This window comes from Esox lucius, chromosome 23, assembly GCF_011004845.1.
Source record: "Esox lucius isolate fEsoLuc1 chromosome 23, fEsoLuc1.pri, whole genome shotgun sequence".
Lineage (NCBI taxonomy): Eukaryota > Metazoa > Chordata > Actinopteri > Esociformes > Esocidae > Esox > Esox lucius.
The window spans coordinates 11,958,365-11,983,364 of NC_047591.1; the positions used below are offsets into that span (position 1 = coordinate 11,958,365).

General features: G+C 43.1%; 2 protein-coding genes across 8 annotated transcripts in view; both read left to right on the plus strand.

The window, feature by feature from the left end:
- The first annotated feature begins 219 nt into the window (after positions 1-219).
- Positions 220-25,000, plus strand: part of LOC105020247 (probable polypeptide N-acetylgalactosaminyltransferase 8) — a 31,771-nt gene continuing 6,990 nt past the window's right edge. Inside the window, exons 1-9 of one of the 3 annotated variants that reach the window (XM_034290251.1) lie at positions 220-308; positions 18,113-18,350; positions 19,740-19,906; positions 20,114-20,297; positions 20,394-20,591; positions 20,800-20,914; positions 21,038-21,223; positions 21,427-21,564; positions 21,793-21,888. In XM_034290251.1, coding sequence (XP_034146142.1) covers positions 299-308; positions 18,113-18,350; positions 19,740-19,906; positions 20,114-20,297; positions 20,394-20,591; positions 20,800-20,914; positions 21,038-21,223; positions 21,427-21,564; positions 21,793-21,888 — 1,332 coding nt within the window. In that variant the 5' untranslated portion in view covers positions 220-298. Of the gene's footprint in view, positions 309-16,842; positions 17,090-18,112; positions 18,351-19,739; positions 19,907-20,113; positions 20,298-20,393; positions 20,592-20,799; positions 20,915-21,037; positions 21,224-21,426; positions 21,565-21,792; positions 21,889-25,000 lie in introns of those variants that run through there. The other 2 variants (XM_013140155.3, XM_013140157.3) reach the window with 2 other exon arrangements.
- On the plus strand, positions 5,369-23,758 carry LOC105020246 (dual specificity tyrosine-phosphorylation-regulated kinase 4). 5 transcript variants are annotated; one of them, XM_034290249.1, is made up of 15 exons: positions 5,369-5,973; positions 6,455-6,541; positions 7,519-7,668; positions 7,803-7,917; positions 8,042-8,205; positions 8,293-8,429; positions 8,553-8,693; positions 8,817-8,955; positions 9,301-9,382; positions 9,505-9,677; positions 9,794-9,854; positions 10,351-10,480; positions 10,638-10,801; positions 10,961-11,264; positions 23,742-23,758. In XM_034290249.1, the coding sequence occupies exons 1-14, from the start codon at positions 5,950-5,952 to the stop codon at positions 11,215-11,217; spliced, it is 1,824 nt and encodes a 607-aa protein (XP_034146140.1). In that variant the 5' UTR covers positions 5,369-5,949; the 3' UTR covers positions 11,218-11,264; positions 23,742-23,758. The 5 variants fall into 5 exon arrangements, with proteins under 5 accessions (XP_034146140.1, XP_034146139.1, XP_010885410.2 ...); XM_034290248.1 differs by lacking the exon at positions 23,742-23,758 and adding an exon at positions 11,405-11,435; XM_010887108.3 differs by lacking the exon at positions 23,742-23,758 and having other exon boundaries at positions 10,961-11,433.

The window sequence follows — 25,000 nt, forward strand, 5'->3', positions numbered from 1 at the left end:
CAGTGTCGAAATATAATCTCTCCACCTAGTCCTGGGCCTACCCCGAGGTCTCCTCCCAGCTGGACGTGCCTGGAACACCTCCCTAGGGAGACGTCCTGGGGGCGTCCTTACCAGATGCCCGAACCACCTCAGCTGAGCATTGCGAAAGGAGCGTCGAAAGGAACTCTACTCCGAGTTCCTCACGGATGGCTGAGCTTCTCACCGTATCCCTAAGGGAGAAGCCAGCCACCCTTCTGAGAAAAACAATTTCTGCCGCTTGTACTTGCGATCTGGTTCTTTCGGTCATGACCCAGCCTTCATGACCATAGGTGAGGGTAGGAACGAAAATGGACCGGTATATCAAGAGCTTTGCCATCCGGCTCAGCTCTCTTTTCGTCACAACGGTGCGGTAAAGTGAATGCAATACCGCCCCCGCTGCTCCGATTCTCCGGCCAATCTCCCACTCCATTGTCCCCTCACTCGCGAACAAGACCCCGAGATACTTGAACTCCTTTACTTGGGGTAACGCCTCATTCCCTACCCGGAGGAGGCACTCCATCGGTTTCCTGCTGAGAACCATGGCCTCAGATTTAGAGGTGCTAATCCTCATCCCAACCACTTCGCACTCGGCTGCGAACCGGTCCAGTGAGTGCTGAAGGTCTTTGTATTCTGTATAATTTATATAACCATAACAACTGTCTTGATTGTCAGGGTTTGATTCAGGTGTAACTTATTTAAAGTAACTGTGGCCTCCTGATCCTTATGATCCAGGGTGTTTTTTAATATGTAATTCTTCTGATAAATGTAATTATTTTTAATAATTCTCTATATGCATTATTTTAATAAATTATTTTGTTTATATTGTCCCTGTTGGGACAAAAGGGAGGAATTGTAAAAGATTAATTTATTACCCTATTCTTATTTGTCCATTATTCTGCAAATTAACTGTTTTAGATTTGGCCTGAATTTGCTTTAGACTGTTCATGGTTGCCACATATAGAAGAAGACCCAGGTCACCATGCCCTGGAAGTGAAGGCGCCAGGCCTCAAAACTATCTTATCTATGGCCCTGTTCAGTTGGCTCCAAGGTAAAGTTGCCTGCGTCTCCTCTGTATTCTTCTGTTTGTGCAGGACAGGGACTGAGGGTAGCTCAGATCAGGGGGTCTGTTAACTCTGACCTAGAAATATGGTTGCCATGACAGTGTAGGGTTCTATCTTGTTTTGTATTAATATGACGACTTGTTTTGTATGTATCTCATAGCATTAGAGAATATATTTGGGGGCTGACAAGGAGGGGTATAAAGAGCTAGAAGCAATAATGCATAATCAGAACAAATTATGACGACACTTCTGTTGGTCTCTGTACTTATACTCTGTTTTGTGAAAGCGATAGTTCCTGTGGATCCACGTAATTAAACTTGAAATAATCAACTGTTATACCAGACTCTGAGAAGTTTTCACTTGTATAAATCACGAACATTTTCCACACTCTGGACACAGTCCACATGCATTTATTAACATGCTTGTTATCCAAACAAGCAAAGACATTGACGGGCCTAAACGTTACTCTTATACCTACTCACCTGCACAGTCTGAAGAGGACTGGCCACCCCTGAGAGTCTGGTACCTCTCTAGGTTTCTTCCAAAGTTCCAACTCTACTAGGGAGTTTTTCCTAGCCACTGTGCATCAAGTCTTGTTGCTTACTGTTTGGGTATCTGTAAAAGCTCTTAGTGACTACTGCCGATGTAAAAAGGGCTTTATAAAATATATTTTATCGGTTGACTTGAAGTGCACATGGAGTGTGCCTCATTCCACTTAACCATATACACTATTACATTGCAAAAATGTGAGCCATAACATTTGAGCCTATAAACAGCCCTGTTCATTACCAAATAATTCACAAAAAGTCACTTCTTAAACCATAAGCTTTTTCTAATAGGAAAAAAGGTAAACAAAGTTGCAGAGACTTACTGAAAGTAGGAACTCCCACTATTGAAAAGGCTAGACATTTTCCCTTGAATGATTAGACATTGCAAACACACTTCCCATAACCACATTCCAACAGTCTATTTTTTGAATTCACTAATCCCCAAGCAATACAAAAGGTCCCTAACAAAACTCCAAGGTGACTTCATTTGTACTGGATCCAGCCAGGCCTACCACAGGGAGAAGGTAAGCTTACCATCAATCAGAAGCCTACCCCTGTTACTTCTCAATTAAAACAGAACACCCTGTAGATGAATCTATAAGTAGAACAGTGTCTGTCTCCACAGGCTGAAATATAGGTGCAATGCAGTGACAGTCCCAATTAAATGAGAAGGTTGGTATGTTCTATGACTGCAATCTGCCAGTACCTGGGATTTGGGATAAAAATAGTTGCATGACTAGAGGACAGAACAGAAAATGTGGAATGAGTTTTCTTTTTTAAAACCAAATCAAAGAATAAGCAAAAGAGAGGAGGAGACTCCCTGATCCAGTGGTGCTATTTCAGTGTGCTGCCATATACCAGTGACTAATGAGAGAGCGCCCGAAGCCAAGGTTTTGCAGTACAATAATAATCTATTTTTAAACCCAGCCTGAAGCTAGGCCAGGGATTTATGAGAAATAGTGAAATATTATGTATTCCCTCTCAACCTCATGCACTCAGAAAAACATCAGTGCTACTAGAGATGTCATTAGACAGGCTCTTTTTGATCAGATAGGGGTGCTGCTGGCTACGGCACCGTCTTCCACCAACTCTGGAATGTGCTGTCTGAACTCAGCCAAAGCTCATGATCAAAAAGCAGAACAATAGCACTGTGGGATAAATCAGCAGACCTATCATTCAATACCCTAAAACAATTAGAATAGACTGTGACATCACAGTTTAAAAATGAATCATGAATCTATTTTTATAACAGCTTGGTTTCGTTGGTCCCTAATCGACGAACACGCTCAAATGATCACATATTGTTTCAGGTAAAATGCGCATATGGCTGTATATTGTTCCCAACACGTGATTGCTTACTGCAGCAGCAAAAAATGCTTGAAAGGAAAACGTATCGTGGCTTAGTGTGTTAGAGCACAAGCCTGTCCACAGTGGGTTGAGGAGGTGTGAGCCCGTCCTGGGTGACACAGGGTCAGATGAGATGGCCCGTCTCCCATCTGGTACCACGGACAGCCACCAGGGGAACAGGCAGTGCGGCTCAGCCCACACAGCATGATGGATGACAGACGGCTTAGAGTGACCATGCAAACAGGTGCACCATGTTTTGAGGTTAGGGAGGTGTGATAAGTCCAAGGCATTGTACGTAATTTGAGGGGTTACCTGGGCACTTTTTGTTTTAGGCGTGTGTGTGTGCGCGTGTGTGTGTGGATACTGAAACCATACGGATATAGGCTGTGTATTAGTTCTAATGCTATAGTAGACACTCCAGACACTCCAATGTGTGCTGTAAGAGATGTGTTTCCTATTGACGTCAGCCAGTGATTACGCTCCCAGCTTTGGTCCCTTCAGAGTGGTTTACCTTTCTGTGTCTCAGCATGGCACTCTGTCCAGGACAGGCTGCTAATGGGATTTATCCTGAGCCAGATTAGACCCTAGGGTGGTCCCTCCCTACTCTCTAGCCAAGGATGGTTGCCTGTACTAAAGCTGAAATCTGCTACCCAGTCACATCAACACAGGTCCTCTGGTTTTTGCACGTGCTGCATAAAAAAAAAAATCCCTCAGCAATTCATCAAAGTCCTTAACCAGCATGCAACTGCTGCAGTTCATATTTTTTTGTTGCAAAATAAAATTATCACTGGTTTGTTTAGGCAATGGGCACAGTAAATTGTTGCCAAATTACCTCAACCTCACTGGCAAGTAAAGTTTCTCACTCACTGAAAACTTTAATTTGTGATTTCTACTAAACTAACATGGAATTGTTATAAAGCGGTCATACTATAGATCAAAACTCGGAAACAAATAAGCTGGCAACCCTGAAAACATTCGCAGAGATGATCGTTCCTGGAATACTTATTTGTGAAGGTTAGTGTATGTTTTTGTGACTTTTGTATTTATAACGATAACCTTCTACTTATGGTACGCCCTAGAGCCTTGTATAAATGCAAAAAAATTTATTCTAACAGTGCATTCCACAAACAATATTTCCAAACACTGCATTCCACAAACAATATTTAATGCAGAACATGAATACCTTATACTGGGGATACATTTGTGAGAGCCAGACGGACACATTGAAAAAACAAAAACAGGACGTCTCTTCCACAAAAACACATAGAGGTGTTTATACCAGAAGGTGATGATGTCTGGCGGACTACAAAATCAGTTCCTGGCGCTAAAAATACAGTCTTTTTACAAAACAGCATAGCTGTAGATGGACAAAAGCTGAAGAATTAACTATTTGAGTTGTGACTGTAAAGTAAAAGCTTCTTCCATGTTGTAGACTGACAGTGAAAATATTATCACCATGGTGACTGCAGCTTGTGTAATTACAAAGCATATATGGGTGATATATCAAAGATTCAAGAAATCCACTGAATAGCAATGGAAAGACAAATGCTTCATCAGCTCTAGGAATGATGCTGAGACTAATTGATGATGAACAAAACATTTGAAATTTAAACAAATCACAAAAATATGCACAATGGGTAATTAAATTCCAGTACCAAAAAATAATATGTACTTGGACAGTTCAGTGAAAAAGTTTGGTAACAGAATTACAATTACATTTACGGTCCAGAATTTGCATCTGAACTGTTCTTTCTTGTGTATATTTTATCATAACTGGTTTAAGTTTGGCATAGATAAAAAAAAGAAAAAATGAATTTCAGCATTATTTTGTAGTGGAATTGCCAGACTTGTTATGAAACAACCATGTAGTCGTGTCTACCCTCATAGATGATGCTACCTTGCGAAAGTAGGCTTTAGCAGAACATAGCTCATCACCCACCTCATGCGTGGGGTATGATATGTAGGATGAATCATCACATGAAAGTGTACATATGCTTTACTCCACATATATCTTCAAGGAGCATCCACTGCGAATGAGAGCACACTATTTGCATTAATGTTCAAACACTTTCAACCATAACATTACATTTCAATTATAAGCCTGGTGTTATTGTCTGTGATTTTTGTCTTGTTTGGCACCTTTTAATTGTACGTTTTGAATATTTTTTATACAATATCTAACACATCGTTACAATTGTACTTCTGTATGTTAAATGCGGTCATTTTCGCGGTCACTTCAGTGGGAGGCAAAATGAAGTAGGCCAATATTTAACTGTGTGGTTGCTATTCAGCAGCGCTGCTCTGCGTTTCAATTCGCTAGTGTAGTGTGACACGTGAGCACTGAACCAGTGTAGGTTCATCACATCCTCCACACAGTGAGATAAAAACCACGAAGACTGAACCCAAGCATTTGGGCAATTAAGTAATGCATAATGTCATATACTGGCTAGAGAGAGGGAATTGTTTGTCACAAACTATCAAGATATTTTCTTTTGCTGGAGAACTTAACTGGAGAAGGTATACCATATATTGTATACGTTCTGTTTGGCTATACCTGCTACATAATGGTATTACGCTCCACTGTGATGCACGCTTGGAAAGTTGTGGCGTTCCAACTGAATCGACGGAACTGGACATGTGAATGAACTGACAAACATTCTATATCGGGAGTCCAAGCTGTCGCGGAATAAGCTTTGACGGTAGAGTACCTTTAACAGGTGGCTCTCCGAAGATGTACCGTTCCAACAGCTTGCAATCCATAATCTTCGGCTGACGAAGGATTTACCTTGCTCTGGCTTCACATCATTTCACAAAGAGCCCAAGCATCATGTTGGTGTGAAGTTTAATATTGTAGATGAACGGTTGGAAAGGCCTGGGAATGTTTTCAAGCTGTGCGCTCACGTGGACTAACTAGGAGCGCCATCTCTGCATATTTTGTTTTTATAACAATTTGAAATAACCCGGGGTGTAAAGCAATGTTTCCAGAAGTGAATATCAAGGTAAGGTTACAAGAATGTTATTGTTCTGTTTCATGTACTTAATTGACTACGGATTGTAAACATTCTGTGTACGTTATTTGCTGTATTTGTCCATTTCATTGTTCAGTACGTACAGATATGTATGTAACAAATAAGTCTGACAAGTGCACGGGTGGAATAATCAGATGTCAATCAAACTTACCCTTACTGACCTTTAGATCTACAAACTTACTTGAACCACTCTGATCTACAAGGTACTCTTCCATTAATGCAGCATTGAAGCTGCATATGAACCAAATTTAATGATTACAATCAATGCTTGTTCTCAAAATGCATTCATGTTTAACTACAGCTTTGACAACCTTGAATTTTCTGAATGCAGTGTGTGTGTGCGCCTTGTCTGTACATGTGTTCACATGTCAGTTTGTGGCCAAACAGAATGTGTGTCTATGTGTAGATCTGTAAGTGACTCATATTAAACTAGTGCACCATTTACCTGTAGACAGGGAGACCCGATTCCTACATCCATCAACACAAACTCCACCCTGACTGCACGCACCTTGGATCTAGCCGGGCCCAGCAGAAGCAGGTAAACAAACTCCCTGGTCCCCCGATACGCTGCTCTTGTCTGTGGGTGTGTGGGGGAATATGATGACTGCATTAGGATCTAGTGGGGGAGACCTATGTTTTCTGTGAGCTGAACCTTGTGGGAACACTGCGTCAGAACAGCCAAGCCCACACATTTTTTGAAATAAGCGACTGGTTATTACTAGGTAGTACCAGTTGTGGTAGTCCCTGGTGGGGACCTTGAGTCTTAAGATAAATGGTCCATGGCCTGGGATCTAGAAAGATTACCTTCTTAGAATAATAACAGATCATTTTTGTATGATCTGTTGTATCAGTTTGACAACATGCTTGTTACCCAGAGGACAATGTTCATTTAGTACCATGTATATGATATATATATATATATATTTTATTTGTATTTTATATTTTTTACAATGCCTAATTATCCAGTTGATAGACTTTGCAGCATCTCAAACCCAGGAAATTAGACTGTTTTGTATTTACAGGTATGCTCAAGTAAACAATCCTACTACTTTCAGCACAGCTTTGTCACTGAGTTGGAAGGGAGATGATATGTAGATTCTGAGGATGACTTGGTGCATGTTAACCTGAGAAGCAAGGTGATGGGAGAAGAAATATGCAGATAGAGACAGCCTTCATGTTGGCCTGCAGTGAAAGCTGCTGGCATGAGTTGACCCTGTTTTGCTCTCCTCCTAATGGATAACTATTTGCCCTGACTACACAGAGCACAGGCAGCAAGAAAATGTGAAACAGGCATTGTCCCTTTCAAACCACGTTACCCAATAACCTGTATTTTCTCTGTAGAATCCACTTAGTTTTCCCTTTGCATTCGTTTTATTTTTTATTCTCTCTGTTTCTCTCTCTTTCTCGCTGTCTTTCTCTGTCTCTCTCTCTCTCACTGGCTCTCTCTCTCTCTCTCGCTGTCTCTCTCTCTCTCTCTTGCTGTCTCTCTCTCTCCTAATTTTTTTCTGGCTATAGAACTGTGGCACAGGCAAAGTCACTTTGCCCCAGCTTGATACAAAGTCCCACCACCAGTCTGAGAGCATCCTGCCACACTCCACAAGCAAGGGCCTGCAGAACACCTGTGAAAGGCAGCTTCCAGGTACCAGGCACCAGGGCAGCTTTCAGGTGGGACCTTGTTTCATCTAGGTTTATGGTACCCCCTAGAGCCTTGTATAAATGCAACATTTTTAATTCTAACAGTGTCTGTATTAATGTTTTATGATGTAACACCCATGGAAACGATTCCTTGTGATTGATAGGATGAGAGATCACAGAGCCCCGCATTGGAGTCTGTGGAACAGTCCATCAACTGCATGAACAACCAGAATGAGGCGAGGCATTTTGAGGGACACATTCTGCCCATGTCACCTGCAGGTACCCTTTGGGCAGGATGTAGAACTTGGTCTGGGTAGGAAGGAATGGTCTGATCCCTCATCTCTTTGAACATGAAAGAAACAAAGGGATTCGCTGACAGGCATTTCCCTTTCCTCCTGTACAGAGGTACTGAAAGTGTTCAAATATCGTCTGACTGAGCATGAGCAGGAAGAGATCATGGACTACTCAGAGGTCTGGTACCTTGGTCTGGATGCAAAGAAAATCAGGGGCTCCCCTAGTCTGCCCCTCAACTCTGGCTATGACGACGAGAGTGGAGGCTATCTGAAGGTAATTCAAAGGAATATTAGTCTTTTGCTGCCACAAGATGGCAGCAAAGATTAGAGTTTTAACAAATTATTTCCTTACTTTCTGCAGATCACTCATGACCACATTGGCTTCCGGTTTGAGGTGCTGGAGGTGATCGGGAAAGGATCCTTTGGGCAGGTCCTGAAGTGCCTTGATCACAAGACCAATGAATTTGTGGCCATCAAAGTAATACGCAATAAGAAAAGGTGACTGAAGCCATCACCAGCAGCGCAGCCAGAGGGCCAAAGCCCTCTTGTTATGACACTGGTCTTGCCACTGTAAAACGTGATCCTTGTTTAATTATCCTAGTGTTTATTTGCCACGTTCAGGTTTCACCACCAGGCCATGGTGGAGTTAAAGATCCTGGATGTGTTGAGAAGAAAGGACAGAGACGACCAGCACAACGTCATCCACATGAAGGAGTACTTCTACTTCCGGAATCACCTCTGCATCTCATTTGAGCTCCTGGGGTAGGTTTGACAGAAACAGCCACTGGAGGCAAAAAAGATCACTGCATATTAAGAAAAGAAATAGTACGAAGAGCATTTGGGAAACTAATTCTAAAGGATGTTTGTTTGTCTTTGTCCATACAGAGTGAACCTGTACGAGCTCATCAAGAAGAACAACTTCCAGGGTTTCAACCAGGTCCTGGTACGCCGCTTTGCTTACTGTCTTCTCAAGTGCTTGCAGATGCTGCACAAAGAGAAGATAATCCACTGTGACCTGAAACCGGTACAATCCCTAGCAACAACCTTTAACAACATTGATTAAATAGTATGGCCTGAAGCATATTTGCATAGCACAGGTGGCATGATAGTTCATAATACATGTGACTTGATACCATTCTAATTATTCCATCCATCATCATGAACTGTCCTCCTATCACCAGCCTCGTGTTTCATGTTCTCCTTTAGTTTAAATGGTGCCACAGGGGACATACCCCTGCAGGGGAAAAAACTGGGGAAATTATTCCAGACCGTATCAGGATGATTAAGACATATAAGACATTAACATGTCTTGCCCATAACCCTTTGCATTGGACTAATAGAGAATGTGCTCACTATGGTGTTTTTCCAGGAAAACATCCTTCTGTCACACAAAGGACAAGGCAACGTCAAGGTCATTGACTTTGGCTCCAGCTGCTATGAGCAGCAGAGAGGTGAGTGTCTTTGTTTTTATGTTTCTTTAAGGTTAGATCAAGCAGGCACAAAATCCTAGTTTCCTGTCAGCGATGATTACCACATTATAGAATACCCGATTCCTGGCTCCTCTGCTCTACAGTTTACACCTACATCCAGAGTCGCTTCTACCGCTCCCCAGAGGTGATCCTGGGTCACCCCTACAGCATGGCCATCGACATGTGGAGCCTGGGCTGCATCCTGACTGAGCTCTACACCGGCTTCCCCCTTTTCCCCGGGGAGAGCGAGGTGGAGCAGATTGGATGCATGATGGAGGTACCTACATAGTGCCTACATTTTTTTATTCTTTAACATACTGGAGCTCTGTATGCAAATTGGCTTTGTAAATTGTTGCACAATTAATGCTAATTGTGTTGCTTGTCTTGACTCAGCTGCTCGGAATGCCCCCAAAGGATTTCCTGTTGACAGCAACCAGGAAGAGGCTATTTTTTGGTAAGAAATTGAGATCTATTGTAGTCTTTCACTGTTTTTGCTGCCATCACTATTCACGTAGATAGCTTCTGTTGCATTGAGGGCATTATTCTCATGATCACCTGTATAAGCCCCTCCCCAGCAATGCATTTGATTGGGTTAATGTGTTTTGAGGCGTTAGCCCAAGCAATGCCTTTGATTGAGTTAATGTGTTTTGAGGCGTTAGCCCAAGCAATGCCTTTGATTGAGTTCATGTGTTTTGAGGCGTTAGACCAAGCAGTGCATTTGATTGGGTTAACTTGTTTTGAGAAGTTATTGACACAATTGTTTTTTCCCACCCCTTTGCAACAAAAATCCTATAGGTATTCCCAGACGTAGAGACATTCTAGGCCTGGTTCAAGAGGCTACTGATTTACTAACATGATGAGTTACATCAATTATGAATTGCAGAGATATGGATTTGTTTATTCCTTAATAAGAGATCCTTGTTGATTCACCACTGGTTGTGATTGTTCAGATTCCAAGGGCATCCCCAGGAATATCACCAGCAGTAAGGGGAGGAAGAGACGGCCCAACTCCAAAGATCTGGCTGGTGTTTTGAAGACCAGCGATCCTCTCTTTCTGGACTTCATCAAACGTTGCCTCACGTATGTACAATAACGTAGCAGTAAAACCACCATGTGAAAGTGTTACTAATGCTAATGATCAAGGTGAATTACAAGGTGAAGTAAGACCTCTGTATTTTTGTTCTGTACACTTTATACGGTATATCTATGACTTAATCTTGTTTCTCTTCTCTGTCAGATGGGACCCTAAGAAGCGCATGACCCCTGATGAAGCCGTGCAGCATGAGTGGATCCAAGAGTCCCGCCTCAACAAGTTCAGGAGGCCCAGCGAGAGCTCCAGCAATGTGGAGAACAACATAGAGCAGCAGTCTTTCCACAAGCCAGACCTCATTAACAGGATTGGTAGGCAGTCACCCAACTCGTTATTGCCCTACCCTCTCGTGTTCACATGGACAAAATCGACGCTAGTAATTTTTGATACTTTAAAAAGACCAAATTGACTTTGCATATCTTTGACAGACCGGAAGTAATGCACATCTTCCTTTCTCATTTCAAATGCAGTTGAGAAGACAATCTCAAGAGATCACAAGGCCAAGAAAGAAAACCCAGTGAATGTGGTGTCCGCCGAGCGCTTGCCTCCGATTGGGGCTTCGGCCGAGGACCAGATTGGGCAGGGCAGGACCCAGAGCACCAGTGGCAAGAAGGAGGTGCCCAGGGAGAGATCAGTCCACATTGTCATCAGGCCCACCCTGGAGCAAGCTGTAGACACTGACAGAGAAAGACTGGAGCACCAGCAAAGCCTGCCCCCAATCACATGAAGGCACCAGGGACAGAGGATGGAGTTCGGCGGGTCACATCACATCAGGTTAATATCATAAGAAGTACATATAATAACATGTTGGGGTCGTGGTAGTAATATATCCTGTTTTGTAGATGTAGCAGCTTTTTATTTATTTAATTTATTTGGTATGTTAATGGCTGTATGTCTTGGACACTCGGGTGAAGAGAGGGGCGGAGCTGTCAACTGATCACTACCTGGTGGTGAGTTGGATCCGATGGCGGGGGAGGAAGCTGGACAGACTGGCCGAGTCTCCTGTCAGAGAGATCTTTAACTCCCACCTCCGGCAGAGCTTCGACTGGATCCCGAGGGAGGCTGGAGATATTGAGTCCGAGTGGACCATGTTCTCCACCGCCATTGTCGAAGTGGCCGCTCGGAGCTGTGGCCGTAAGGTCTCTGGTGCCTGTCGAGGCGGCAATCCCCGAACCCGGTGGTGGACACCGGAAGTAAGGGATGCCGTCAAGCTGAAGAAGGAGTCCTATCAGGCCTGGTTGGCTTGTGGGACTCCTGAGGCAGCTGACGGGTACCTACAGGCCAAGCGGGCTGCAGCCCGGGTGGTTGCAGAGGCAAAAACTCGGGCCTGGGAGGAGTTCGGTGAGTCCATGGAGAAGGACTATCGGCTGGCCTCGAAGAGATTCTGGCAAACCATCCGGCGCCTCAGGAGAGGGAAACAGTGCCCTACCAACGCTGTTTACAGTAGAGGTGGGCAGCTGTTGACCTCAACTGAGGATGTCGTCGGGCGGTGGAAGGAGTACTTCGAGGATCTCCTCAATCCCGCTGTCACGTCTTCCATTGAGGAAGCAGAGGATGAGGGCTCAGAGGTGGACTCGTCCATCACCCGGGCTGAAGTCACAGAGGTGGTCAAGAAACTCCTCGGTGGCAAGGCACCGGGGGTGGATGAGATCCGCCCTGAGTACCTCAAGTCTCTGGATGTTGTGGGGCTGTCTTGGTTGACACGCCTGTGCAACATCGCGTGGCGGTCGGGGACAGTGCCTCTGGGATGGCAGACCGGGGTGGTGGTCCCTCTTTTTAAGAAGGGGGACCGGAGGGTGTGTTCCAACTATAGGGGGATCACACTTCTCAGCCTCCCCGGGAAAGTCTATGCCAGGGTTCTGGAGAGGAGAATACGGCCGATAGTAGAACCTCGGATTCAGGAGGAACAGTGTGGTTTTCGTCCGGGCCGTGGAACACTGGACCAGCTCTATACCCTCTACGGGGTGTTGGAGGGTTCATGGGAGTTTGCCCAACCAATCCACATGTGTTTTGTGGATTTGGAGAAGGCATTCGACTGTGTCCCTCGCGGCATCTTGTGGAGGGTGCTTGGGGAATATGGGGTCCTGGGTCCTTTGCTAAGGGCTGTCAGGTCCCTGTACAACCGAAGCAGGAGCTTGGTCCGCATTGCCGGCAGTAAGTCAGACTTGTTCCCAGTGCATGTTGGACTCCAGCAGGGCTGCCGGTTCTGTTCGTAATTTTTATGGACAGAATTTCTAGGCGCAGCCAGGGGCCGGAGGGTGTCAGGTTTGGGGACCACACAATTTCATCTCTGCTCTTTGCCGATGATGTTGTTGTGTTGGCCCCTTCTAACCAGGACCTTCAGCATGCACTGGGACGGTTTGCAGCCGAGTGTGAAGCGGTGGGGATAAATATCAGCACCTCCAAATCCGAGGCCATGGTCCTCAGTCGGAAAAGGGTGGCTTGCCCACTTCAGGTTGGTGGAGAGTGCCTGCCTCAAGTGGAGGAGTTTAAGTATCTAGGGGTCTTGTTCACGAGTGAGGGAAGGATGGAACGGGAGATTGACAGACGGATCGGTGCAGCTTCTGCAGTAATGCAGTCGATGTATCGGACTGTCGTGGTGAAGAAAGAGCTGAGCCGCAAGGCGAAGCTCTCGATTTACCAGTCAATCTACGTTCCTACTCTCACCTATGGTCATGAGCTTTGGGTCATGACCGAAAGGACAAGATCCCGGATACAGGCGGCCGAAATGAGCTTTCTCCGCAGGGTGGCCGGGCGATCCCTTAGAGATAGGGTGAGAAGCTCGGTCACCCGTGAGGAGCTCAAGAGTAGAGCCGCTGCTCCTCCACATCGAGAGGGGTCAGCTGAGGTGGCTTGGGCATCTATTTCGGATGCCTCCGGAACTCCTTCCTGGGAAGGACGCCTCGGTGTCCCCCCGGAAGAGCTAGAGGAAGTGTCTGGGGAGAGGGAAGTCTGGGCATCCCTGCTTAGACTGCTGCCCCCGCGACCCGGCCCCGGATAAGCGGAAGAAGATGGATGGATGGTATGTTAATGGTAATGTTCAGTGGTAATTGATTTGGTAATTGTAATAGCGCTTGGGCTCGGTTTGGCACTTGGGCTGTGTGTAGAATGGACGACGCCATTGTGTCTAGAATGTGGCCGCATTCATCTGTAACAAGCTTGGAATAGTGGCAATTTAGATTGGTTTAAAATAGCGGAGAACTGCATTACAGTGGTATCCTGTAACTTGGATCATAGCAATACTGGAAAACTAAAGCTAGCTACTGGTAATGTTGCATTTTTTGGTCAATTCATTATCGTATGAAACGAGTCTACAAAACAGGAATATTTAGATAAGTGATCCTCAACATTTGTTATTCAAATGTGCCTTTTGGTATCCAGAAGGCCTTTGGTCTATTTTCAATCCCCTCTTCACACTAACCACATTTCTTAAGAACGGTTTTAATTCCTTGTCTTGTCAAAAGAATAATTTGCTGCAGTGTTGATCATTTTTCAACAAACCTTGGCCAAATAGGGTTCTCTGTAACCTCTTTGTAAAGGAAACTGGTATTTGTGCTTTAATTGTGAACAAAATTTGTATTTGCAACATTTGTATTTGCAACTTCAGTTGTTTCAAAAGTAACTGGTGATTCAATATTGGTTTAAGGTGTGAGCGGTACAGTAAATATCAGTGAGATGGTTTCAAGTTCTTTGTAAATACACATGTACATTTAGATAATACTGGTATTGTTCTTAGTTATAGTAGGGTTTCTTTTAGCTGGTGTCCTTTGTACTTAATACCTTACCCTTGAAGATTATATTGTTTGTTTTACTACTGTTTTACATTGTGTCATCTTTCTGTAGGACTGTATAAAAGCATACCAGGAAACTGTTGATTGCACTGCTCTGTCCTACAACATGTAGGAGTTGTGTGCATCAATTTGTACTTACAATATGCCCATTGTGATCTATTTCTATTCTATTTGGATGTATAATGTTAAAAAAAAATTTAACATCTTATGTTGACATTTTATTTAAATAAATTTATAATTTATAATCCTTGTGTCTTCCTATCTAATGGGGCTTTAAAAAAAATAAATTATGCTGGGCCCTAGACTGTCTGACAGTCCACGGCCCTGTGGTGAGGATAAGCCAGATTATAGGGAGGAGGTCAGAGTCCTAGAATGTATCCTCTCTTGAAAATGACTTCCTGTATTCAAGGTACAATGCAAGTGAGAATATGTCTACTGTAGATCAATTGAAACATTCTAATTTCCTGAAGTTCTACACATTTTGCTTGAGGAGTGAGATAAAATCTTATGAAATATATTTCAACAGATTTTGAAATAGGGATGATGAATCTGGGGTATTCTACCTAATTTGCAATGTAATGGAGAAAAACATTTCTTACATTTTTTAAGTGAATTTCATACATATTTTGCCATGCATCACGTAACAATAAACATCAACCCTATGCATGTTCCCTCCTGTTTTAAGTTTGAATGTATATAAAATACACAAGGAAAATTTGACTGTTCCTCCTTGACAATGCATTTTTAAGAGACAGAAAGTATAATATACAATAACAGCAATGATGATGTTGATGATGATAATAATAGTAATAAATAAAGCTGCAAGCAGCATTTAAGGGTGCCGAGTGGAGCACCAAAAGGAGCTCACTTTATGCTATCACAAGATACTGCATGCTGTTTGACAATACCTGTTGCTACCAGCAGTATTGATGTCCAGCCCAAGAAATGGTAACACAACCAAAATCCTGAATATCATTGTTTTTGTTTTTGTGTGCAAAGAGTACTGTGTGCACTTGTGGCTCTATGTTTTTTCCTAGTTTCTAACCCTACTAGGGATTTCTTTCTTGTGCATCAATCCCTGTTGTTGCTTGCTCTTTGTGGTTTCAAGCTGCATATATATGTATGTAAAAGCACTGTGACAGATGCTGATGTAAAAATGGCTGCATAAAAAACATTTGATTGATACCATTGTCAAGGCACCAAACATCACTATATATAAGATCTTGAAGCTAAGGGGAAATATCCATTAGCCTTTTCATCCCTAGGTTCCCCATATACGGGGTACTCCTCCCTTAATCTCAAACAATGACGTAGTACGTTTTTTATAACGTGTGAATACCTGAGTGTGATACACTACTGGAACAAGGAGCGTCTCAACTGTGAATCTATCCAAACTGTGGTTGCCCAAATGAAATAATATTCCGACCCCAAGCAAATATATAAGCATATAGGCAAAACCAGTACTATATTTTAAAACCGTGCATGCCCATTCAAACAGTAGGTAGACAGAACTTATTTTTCTCAATGTATCTACACAAACGATACAACATTCGAAAGCTGCTACTTCACAGATTCCAACAGTGATAGCCGCCTTCCTCTATGATCAACACTTACTAAACTATCAATCAATCAAAGAAGATCACTGAAAACCATAATTATTTTAAATTACAACAACAAACTGCGTCTTACCTTTGTTGTTCTTTTTACCAAAAGTTGTGGCTAATAGAATAAAACCACTTGAAAATATATTAGATTTTACATGCCGCCTTGTGATGAAAAGGTTTTAACAGACAAAAAACTGTCAGATTTATGGATACTACGAAACCTTTACACCTGAGAACGACTGCATTTCTGGTTTAGTTCTTAACCAAGATAAAATCTTATAAAGACATTCTGTCTTATAGAGACATTTATGGCTTTTCAAGGGCAATATGTTCAAGAATAAATATTCATGAAGTACCAATATAAACAGATATGAAGGCAAACTGCACAAATCCAAAGATATAAAATACATAGATGTGGGTACCATGAAGACCAAGCAGCAGGGTATTGACATCACAAAAAAAAGCATTTTAAATTGATACATTGGTAACTTAATTTGGATAGTTAATTTATAAATTATCTACAGATGATCACTTCAAGTAACAATCTGCTACTTTTATCTGACATTATAGATGCCACAGGTAAGTGTACTCCTAATTCTTCAAATTCTTCTTGCCTGGATATTTCTACAGATGTGACGACACTGAAACATCCAGCCTCACATAAAACATCCCCATGATCCACACATTTTATGTCTATTATATTGCCTCCACTAGGTGATATTTATTTTTGTCCTAACAGGACATGATAAAAGATTCTAACAGGATACAGGTACGGCATCCTGGCTCCTAGTATAAATGTTGACAAAGGGTAGTTGTGGATTGACCTGGGTATGTGTCAATATATCTTTCTTTCCGTCAGACTAAAACATAATGCAAATCATGAATATCAAATCAATGACAGAGATCCACACATTCAGTGCCAACCAGTCAGGTACAGATCTATGTGGGAAAGTGAAAGAGGAAGGTCAAATATCCTAATCTTCACACTGAGCCCTGACACACAGAGGGACAATGAGATTAGGTTATCTTAGAAGTTTGGCCCTATTGCTGGTCACAGTCATAGGATTACTCAGCTTCACATCCATTAGATGGGACATTCATTCTCATAGGGAAATATTGAAACAAGTCCATCAGAATGACTCGCACAGGGGCCAGGAGATGCTCAAAAAGCTGCAAGATATAGAGGTGCACATTGAGAAGCTGGGTGAGTCACTATCTCCTTTATAGGCCAGGTGTCAGTTTGCAGTTTTGAACAGCATATTTTCACTAATAATGCTGATAATTTTTGTAAGCAAACCTACTATTGCAAAAAAACTGTTTCAATTATGTTTGGACAATATAATTAAATTATTTTGATAACAGTTGTAGAGGAATGGTACATCGACACAGAGAATAATAAAGTATAGCTGAATAATTTACTAGTGACATGCATATGAAGAGAATACAAGATTGCCAGTCAAGTTTCTTTATGCAATATGGAGTCAGATTCTAGTTTATATCAGGAAGGGCCACATAAGAGGTAAACAGATGTTTCAAGGTACTTTGATGATCCCCCCAAAGACAAAAGGTTCCCAGGAAAACACTTGTAGCTTTTTAAAATGAAAGTTAGCATTTATAGCCTGTTCAAAATATGAATGATGAAAGAACCCAATACACCAGAAATTACCACTATATTAATATTATTAACAAGGGTTAACTTCCTACTGGATAATACTGTAACCGAATAGAAATACATATCTCCCACACAGTATAGAATAACCAGTTTTTTGGGGGGATAACATTTCAGCAAAATAACTTTGCAGTATGAAAACTGGGTGACAACCTGATTTAACTTGGGTCTTGAAAACTACTCCTTTAAAGCAATAGCATTTTCTTTTTACATCTTTCACATGTGCTTTGTTGGGCTGCAAGTAGGCACTGTTAAAGACAATAAGACAGATATGAGTATAGCCTGTCTACTAGAAAATGTGGTCTCAGATAAGTCATACAGCAATCCTTTAATTTAATATGGCCTACATTTAATTTGGAATGTTCTTTCTGTGCCCTATTGTTTGTGGCATAATAATATAAAACAAAAAGTTTCTTATGTGCTAAATTGGTTAATTAACAAATGTGTTACACCCACTGACTGAAACAACATGATGCAGCTGAACTTTCCTTGATTCTTGCAGAATCAAAACAATGTGATTTCTACAGTAATAACCAATAAGCTAATTTGTTTCTACAGTGAAAGCAATCAACACCAGGATCAGTCTAGAAGAGAGGCAGGATTTGAAGGTCAAAAAGGAGAGGAAGGTGGTGAAGAAGTTGTATCCCAACTCGGCTCTATTTAGAAACTGGGGTGATGAGCTGTCAGAGGAGGAGCAGAAAGAGGCAGAGGGGCTGTTTCAGACCTACGGATACAATGTCTTCCTGAGTGACCGACTCCCACTGAACAGAGAAATCCCTGACACTCGTCCTCCTAAGTAAATATGATATCTACTTTACACAACTAAGGATCAATAGATGAATAATTCTGTATCCAAACCATAGCCATATGTAATGGGTCTGTAAAGGTTAACACATTAGTAAATGTGATAGCTGGTCAGTGTTTGCCAAATAGTGAGCTAATATTTACATTCAGTTATTAATGTTTATCAGTGCACTAACAATGCATATATGATTAAACCTTACTGGGAACAGGGTTCCACATTCTTTACAGAGCCTTTCATGCTCAACATATTGTTGTACGTGAAAGAATCTACAACGATATGTAATGCTTTACCAATTTGGCATAGCTCTCCTACATAATAATCAATGGTAAATGTGACATAACACCTGTGCTATATAAAAGGCGACATAAGCACTGCTTAATAATAAAGGCTGTATACATTTAATTCAGTTGAGGCTTAAACAAAGTCTTCATGACATTGTCATGCAATGCCAGGATAGAGGGCTTCATTCCTGTGACCACCCATTGTAAAATATTATAGCACGGTTAAGGCACTATAGTAAAGCATCTGCTAAAAGGTATATTTGAGCAATAAGACCCGTGATTGATGTGGTATATGGCCAATATTCTGTTACTGTGCACAAACCAATAAGGAGTGCCTAGATACAGCTCTGAGCCTTGCTATATCCCCGGCATGTTACTGTACAATGTGATGAATGTGATTGTGATGAATATGAATGTGATGAATGTGGATGTGATGAATAGGCCGAGGGCCCGATGTCCTCTACTGCAGTGGCCCCCAACCTTTTTCAGTTACTGTACCCCCCAAAAGATTTTGCACTGGTTGGAGTACCCCTGAAGTACCCCCTCATGTTATTTTCACTAGTAAGCCTATGGTGTCATGAGTGTTTTCAAGTACCCCATGTGGAGGCCAAGTACTCCCAGTGGCCCTAGTACCCCTGGTTGGGAAAAACAGAACAAAACACAAAAAATATGTGGATATAAAAGGAACCTATACATTATGTGGCTGGCATCAAATTCAAAATGGGCTTGTATTTTTTCCAAAAACAATAATTTCTCAGTTTCAACATTTGATATGTTGTCTTTGTGCTATTTTTTATTAAATATACTGAGGTTTTATTTCCATTTTACACAGCATCAAAAAGTTTTTGAAAACAGGGTTGTAAATTAAATTTGATTGATTGATACTGTACCATATAGCTTCATATACGCTTCCTTCTGGATTGGCTAATTCAGTAGACCTAGGTTGATTTTGAGATAGAAAGCTGTATTCACTCTGCATTCTCATTGAGGAGAGCAACTGTCTCAGAACAGTTCTGGGTAAAAGTATTTTCTTGAAAGGGGAAAGCTTTGGTCAAGTGAAAGAATGTGGTTGATCATGTTTGTTTGTTGTGCCTGTCAGGTGTTCTAAGCACCAGTACCCCCATAACCTGCCCTCCATCAGCGTGGTGTTGATCTACTTGGACGAAGCCCTGTCAATCATCAAGAGAGCGATACGCAGCATCATAGACAAGACCCCCCAACGCCTGCTCAAAGACATAATACTGGTGGATGACCACAGCTCCAATGGTTGGTTTAATCGGTCGATTCTTTCCTCATATGTAAATACATTATGAAAAAATTCTACTTAAATTAAATGGTAGTTCTCCTATTTTGAGAGTAAGAGTAAGATAAGCGATTTTTGCCAGTGATGCAAATAATGGTGGAGTGAACTATAAATTGAACTTAAAAGTTTTGTTGATCACTGATTTGCAAGTGTCTGCTCCATTGTCACAGAGGACCTAAAGGAGAAGCTGGATGACTACATCAACTTAATCCACGAGGAGCGTCCAGGCCTGGTGAAGAAAGTGAGACATTCGGAGCAGTTGGGCCTCACACAGGCTCGTCTCTCCGGGTGGAGAGAAGCTGTAGGGGACGTTGTGGCCATCTTAGACGCCCATATAGAAGTCCACGTGGAATGGTTGTCCAGATGGTTAATTAACCAATTCAATCTGTGAGACTTTTAAAATCAGCGCCTGCCATTAATGATGTTTTCATTCTGTGTTTATATGTCAAGGGCGGAGCCACTGTTAGCTAGGATAAAGGAGGACCGCACACTGGTGTTGACGCCGGTGTTTGACAATGTCCGTTATGATGACTTAACAGTCATGAATTATTCGCCTGCTGCAGATGCCTTTGACTGGGCCCTTTGGTGTATGTACGAAAGCTTCAGACCTGAGTGGTACGCCTTGAAGGACGATTCACAGCCAGGAAAGTAAGTTCCAATTTTCACTGGAAGAAAATCTGATCTCATACAGTACACCCGTTCATTATTTTGCGTTTTCTATTCATAAATATTTATGACACTTTTCCCATAGTGGATACCACTAGGACAACCATTACAACTTTGGAGTATGTTTACAACTTTGGAGTATGTTTTTAGCCAATACAGGGAATTCTGATTTATACTGTGTCTTTAACAGAAGCCCCTCCGTTATGGGCATTCTAGTGGTTGATCGCCTGTTCTTTGGGGAAATTGGAGCACTTGATGGTGGCATGAAGATCTATGGAGGAGAAAATGTTGAACTGGGCATCCGGGTAAGCCACTCTAAGGTTGCTAAATGAATGGTAAAAATAAAAGCAGAGTTTGTTTTTGAGGAATTCCTTTCAGTTCTTCAGTCCACAAGCTCTTTTTTCTCTTCTGTTGTTTGGTTTTTATAGGTGTGGCTTTGTGGTGGAAGTATCGAGGTCATACCTTGTTCTAAAATTGCACATGTTGAGAGAGCCCACAAACCCTATCTTCCTGACCTGAGCATTACAGTAAAGAGGAACGCTCTGAGAGTGGCTGAGGTCTGGATGGATGAATACAAACACAATGTCAACATAGCCTGGAACCTCCCATTGAAGGTACTGTACAGAACAAACATTCAAAAGTAAGCTTAAGTTCAGTTGTTTTCAGAATAGCAAGCACTGTGAGTGCATGTTTGGTGTTTGAAAATAACTTGTCAATATCAGCACAATAATGAAAGCTGTAACTCACATAATAAAGAGTATGTGATCAATGCAAAATTTGTAGATGAGCGAAAGTATGTTCTTCTCCTTCACAATAGGATCATGGAATAGACATTGGGGATGTCTCTGAGAGGAAAAAGTTGAGAGAGCGGCTTAACTGCAAGCCCTTTCAGTGGTACCTGGATAATGTATATCCTTTGTTAGATCCTCTGGGAGACTTGGTTGGATATGGAGCTGTGAGTGATGTAAAAACTTATGTTCTGGAATGATTCATGAAAACATATGACATGTTAAGCAATGAGGGCGTGTTTTGTGGATCGTCTGAGGGCGATGACTAACTTGTCCTTTGCTGGCCTCATTCAATTTGAAAATCTTTGTCAAAAACCCTTACTAAAATTAAGAATGTGTTTTTTAATTACAATGCAAAATTTTACATATAGCTCCTTTTTACATAAAATCGACAGCTGGTCAATGACCTGAAGACAGATCTCTGTATAGATCAAGGCCCAGTTCCTGGGAACACACCTATTTTATATGGATGCCATTATTTCACACCACAGGTTTGTTGAAACATTGCGTTCTCTTAAGAATTCAATTACATGTAGTCTTGAAATGTTTCATATTTTGTCATCTGAATTCCTCAGAGTTTCATGAATTACATTTTGTCACACCTACAGACTTTGATTGTGACATTGATTGGGAAGCAAAAATTATTTAGATTTCATTTTTTGGCAATAATTACATCCGGGTCAGTGGGGAATTGTTTTTACATACTTTATCACACCTAGATTTGGCAACGATTAACCATTTTCAATGGGATTCAAGCTTGGGTTTGGACTGGTCCACTCAAGAATATTTGACAATTACTTAAGCAGTGAAGTATCGCATTTCATGCTGAAAGTAAAACTTCTGTCTGTTTCACTTTTCTTGATGAAGTTAGCAGATTTTACTCAAACCATTTATTTTCTGTTCTAGTAAGTGCTCCAGTCTCTTCCAATTACAAAAATTCCCTTAACATGATGTTGTCACCATACTGTTTCAAAGTAGAGTTACTTTTTATTTGGTATTGTGATACTTCCAAAAATGTATGTCACATGGCTACATGATCTTTCTATTGTGTTTTTGGCCTACTTCAAACAAGATAGAATTTCTTGTGTAGAGGATTGGAGTGACAAACAGGGTTGCCAGGTTTCCTGTGGGCATTTAATTTAACCCAAAACACACACAAAACTAGAAAAAAAACTGAAAGCATCCAAGGGCCTTAACAAAGGGTAGGGGAGCACGGTCTTGTAGGTTAGCTGGTTAGGCTACATCACCTTAACTTTCTGTGCAAACTAAAACCCCCATGCACAAACAGCACAGTCAATACCGCTCCTCGCCTCACCTGTCTGGGCTTTCCTTTTATCCTTGCCCTGATGAGCCCTGAGAGTCTTCAGGTGTGGCTGAAGTGCTGTTAGCTTGGGCTGCATTCAGCATTCCAACTGTTCATGGCTGGGTACTGATATTTGTCCTGGCGCACCCACACCACATTAAGAAATAACTTCCACCGTACTATGCAGACCACAGTTGTCATATGCACACTTTGGTTAATTTATCTGGGCCATAACAGTCTGTAGTTTTGTAAAAGTTGCTTTGGTTGTCTTTGCAACGCCTCTAAACAGATAAGCAGCTGTCTCTGCATCTAAAAGCTGTGGTTTCGCAGCCAGCTTGAAGCTAAACGTTGTGCCAACTCAATCAAAACCACACAGTTTTTATTTACTTCTAAATAACTATTCATAATTAACTAAGTATGTAAATCCATAACTAAGTATGTAAATCCATAGTCGGAATCACCTCTACGCACGGCTTGGGCTCTGGAACCACACTCCTTGAGAGAGGATGGACCCTTCACCACTCTGGAGTTGCCCATGGTGAGAGGCGGCGGGCTGGTGTGGGTTTGCTTATAGCTCCCCAGCTCTGCCGCCATGTGTTGGAGTTTATCCCGGTGAACGAGAGGGTCGTTTCCCTGCGCCTACGGGTCGGGGATAGGTCTCTCACTGTTGTTTGTGCCTACGGGCCGAACGGCAGTGCAGAGTACCCAACCTTCTTGGAGTCTCTGGGAGGGGTGCTGGAAAGTGCTCCGACTGGGGACTCTATTGTTCTACTGGGGGACTTCAACGCCCACGTGGGCAACGACAGTGACACCTGGAGGGGCGTGATTGGGAGGAACGGCCCCCCTGATCTGAACCCGAGTGGTGTTCTGTTATTGGACTTCTGTGCTAGTCACAGTTTGTCCATAACGAACACCATGTTCAAGCATAAGGGTGTCCATCAGTGCACGTGGCACCAGGACACCCTAGGCCGCAGGTCGATGATCGACTTTGTTGTTTTCTCATCTGACCTGCGGTCGTATGTCTTGGACACTCGGGTGAAGAGAGGGGCGGAGCTGTCAACTGATCACCACCTGGTGGTGAGTTGGATCCGATGGCGGGGGAGGAAGCTGGACAGACTCGGCAGGCCCAAGCGTACTGTAAGGGTCTGCTGGGAACGTCTGGCCGAGTCTCCTGTCAGAGAGATCTTTAACTCCCACCTCCGGCAGAGCTTCGACTGGATCCCGAGGGAGGCTGGAGATATTGAGTCCGAGTGGACCATGTTCTCCACCGCCATTGTCGAAGCGGCCGCTCGGAGCTGTGGCCGTAAGGTCTCCGGTGCCTGTCGAGGCGGCAATCCCCGAACCCGGTGGTGGACACCGGAAGTAAGGGATGCCGTCAAGCTGAAGAAGGAGTCCTATCAGGCCTGGTTGGCTTGTGGGACTCCTGAGGCAGCTGACGGGTACCGACAGGCCAAGCGGGCTGCAGCCCGGGTGGTTGCAGAGGCAAAAACTCGGGCCTGGGAGGAGTTCGGTGAGTCCATGGAGAAGGACTATCGGCTGGCCTCGAAGAGATTCTGGCAAACCATCCGGCGCCTCAGGAGAGGGAAACAGTGCCCTACCAACGCTGTTTACAGTAGAGGTGGGCAGCTGTTGACCTCAACTAAGGATGTCGTCGGGCGGTGGAAGGAGTACTTCGAGGATCTCCTCAATCCCGCTGTCACTTCTTCCATTGAGGAAGCAGAGGATGAGGGCTCAGAGGTGGACTCGTCCATCACCCGGGCTGAAGTCACTGAGGTGGTCAAGAAACTCCTCGGTGGCAAGGCACCGGGGGTGGATGAGATCCGCCCTGAGTACCTCAAGTCTCTGGATGTTGTGGGGCTGTCTTGGTTGACATGCCTGTGCAACATCGCGTGGCGGTCGGGGACAGTGCCTCTGGGATGGCAGACCGGGGTGGTGGTCCCTCTTTTTAAGAAGGGGGACCGGAGGGTGTGTTCCAACTATAGGGGGATCACACTTCTCAGCCTCCCCGGGAAAGTCTATGCCAGGGTTCTGGAGAGGAGAATACGGCCGATAGTAGAACCTCGGATTCAGGAGGAACAGTGTGGTTTTCGTCCGGGCCGTGGAACACTGGACCAGCTCTATACCCTCTACGGGGTGTTGGAGGGTTCATGGGAGTTTGCACAACCAATCCACATGTGTTTTGTGGATTTGGAGAAGGCATTTGACTGTGTCCCTCGCGGCATCTTGTGGAGGGTGCTTGGGGAATATGGGGTCCTGGGTCCTTTGCTAAGGGCTGTCAGGTCCCTGTACAACCGAAGCAG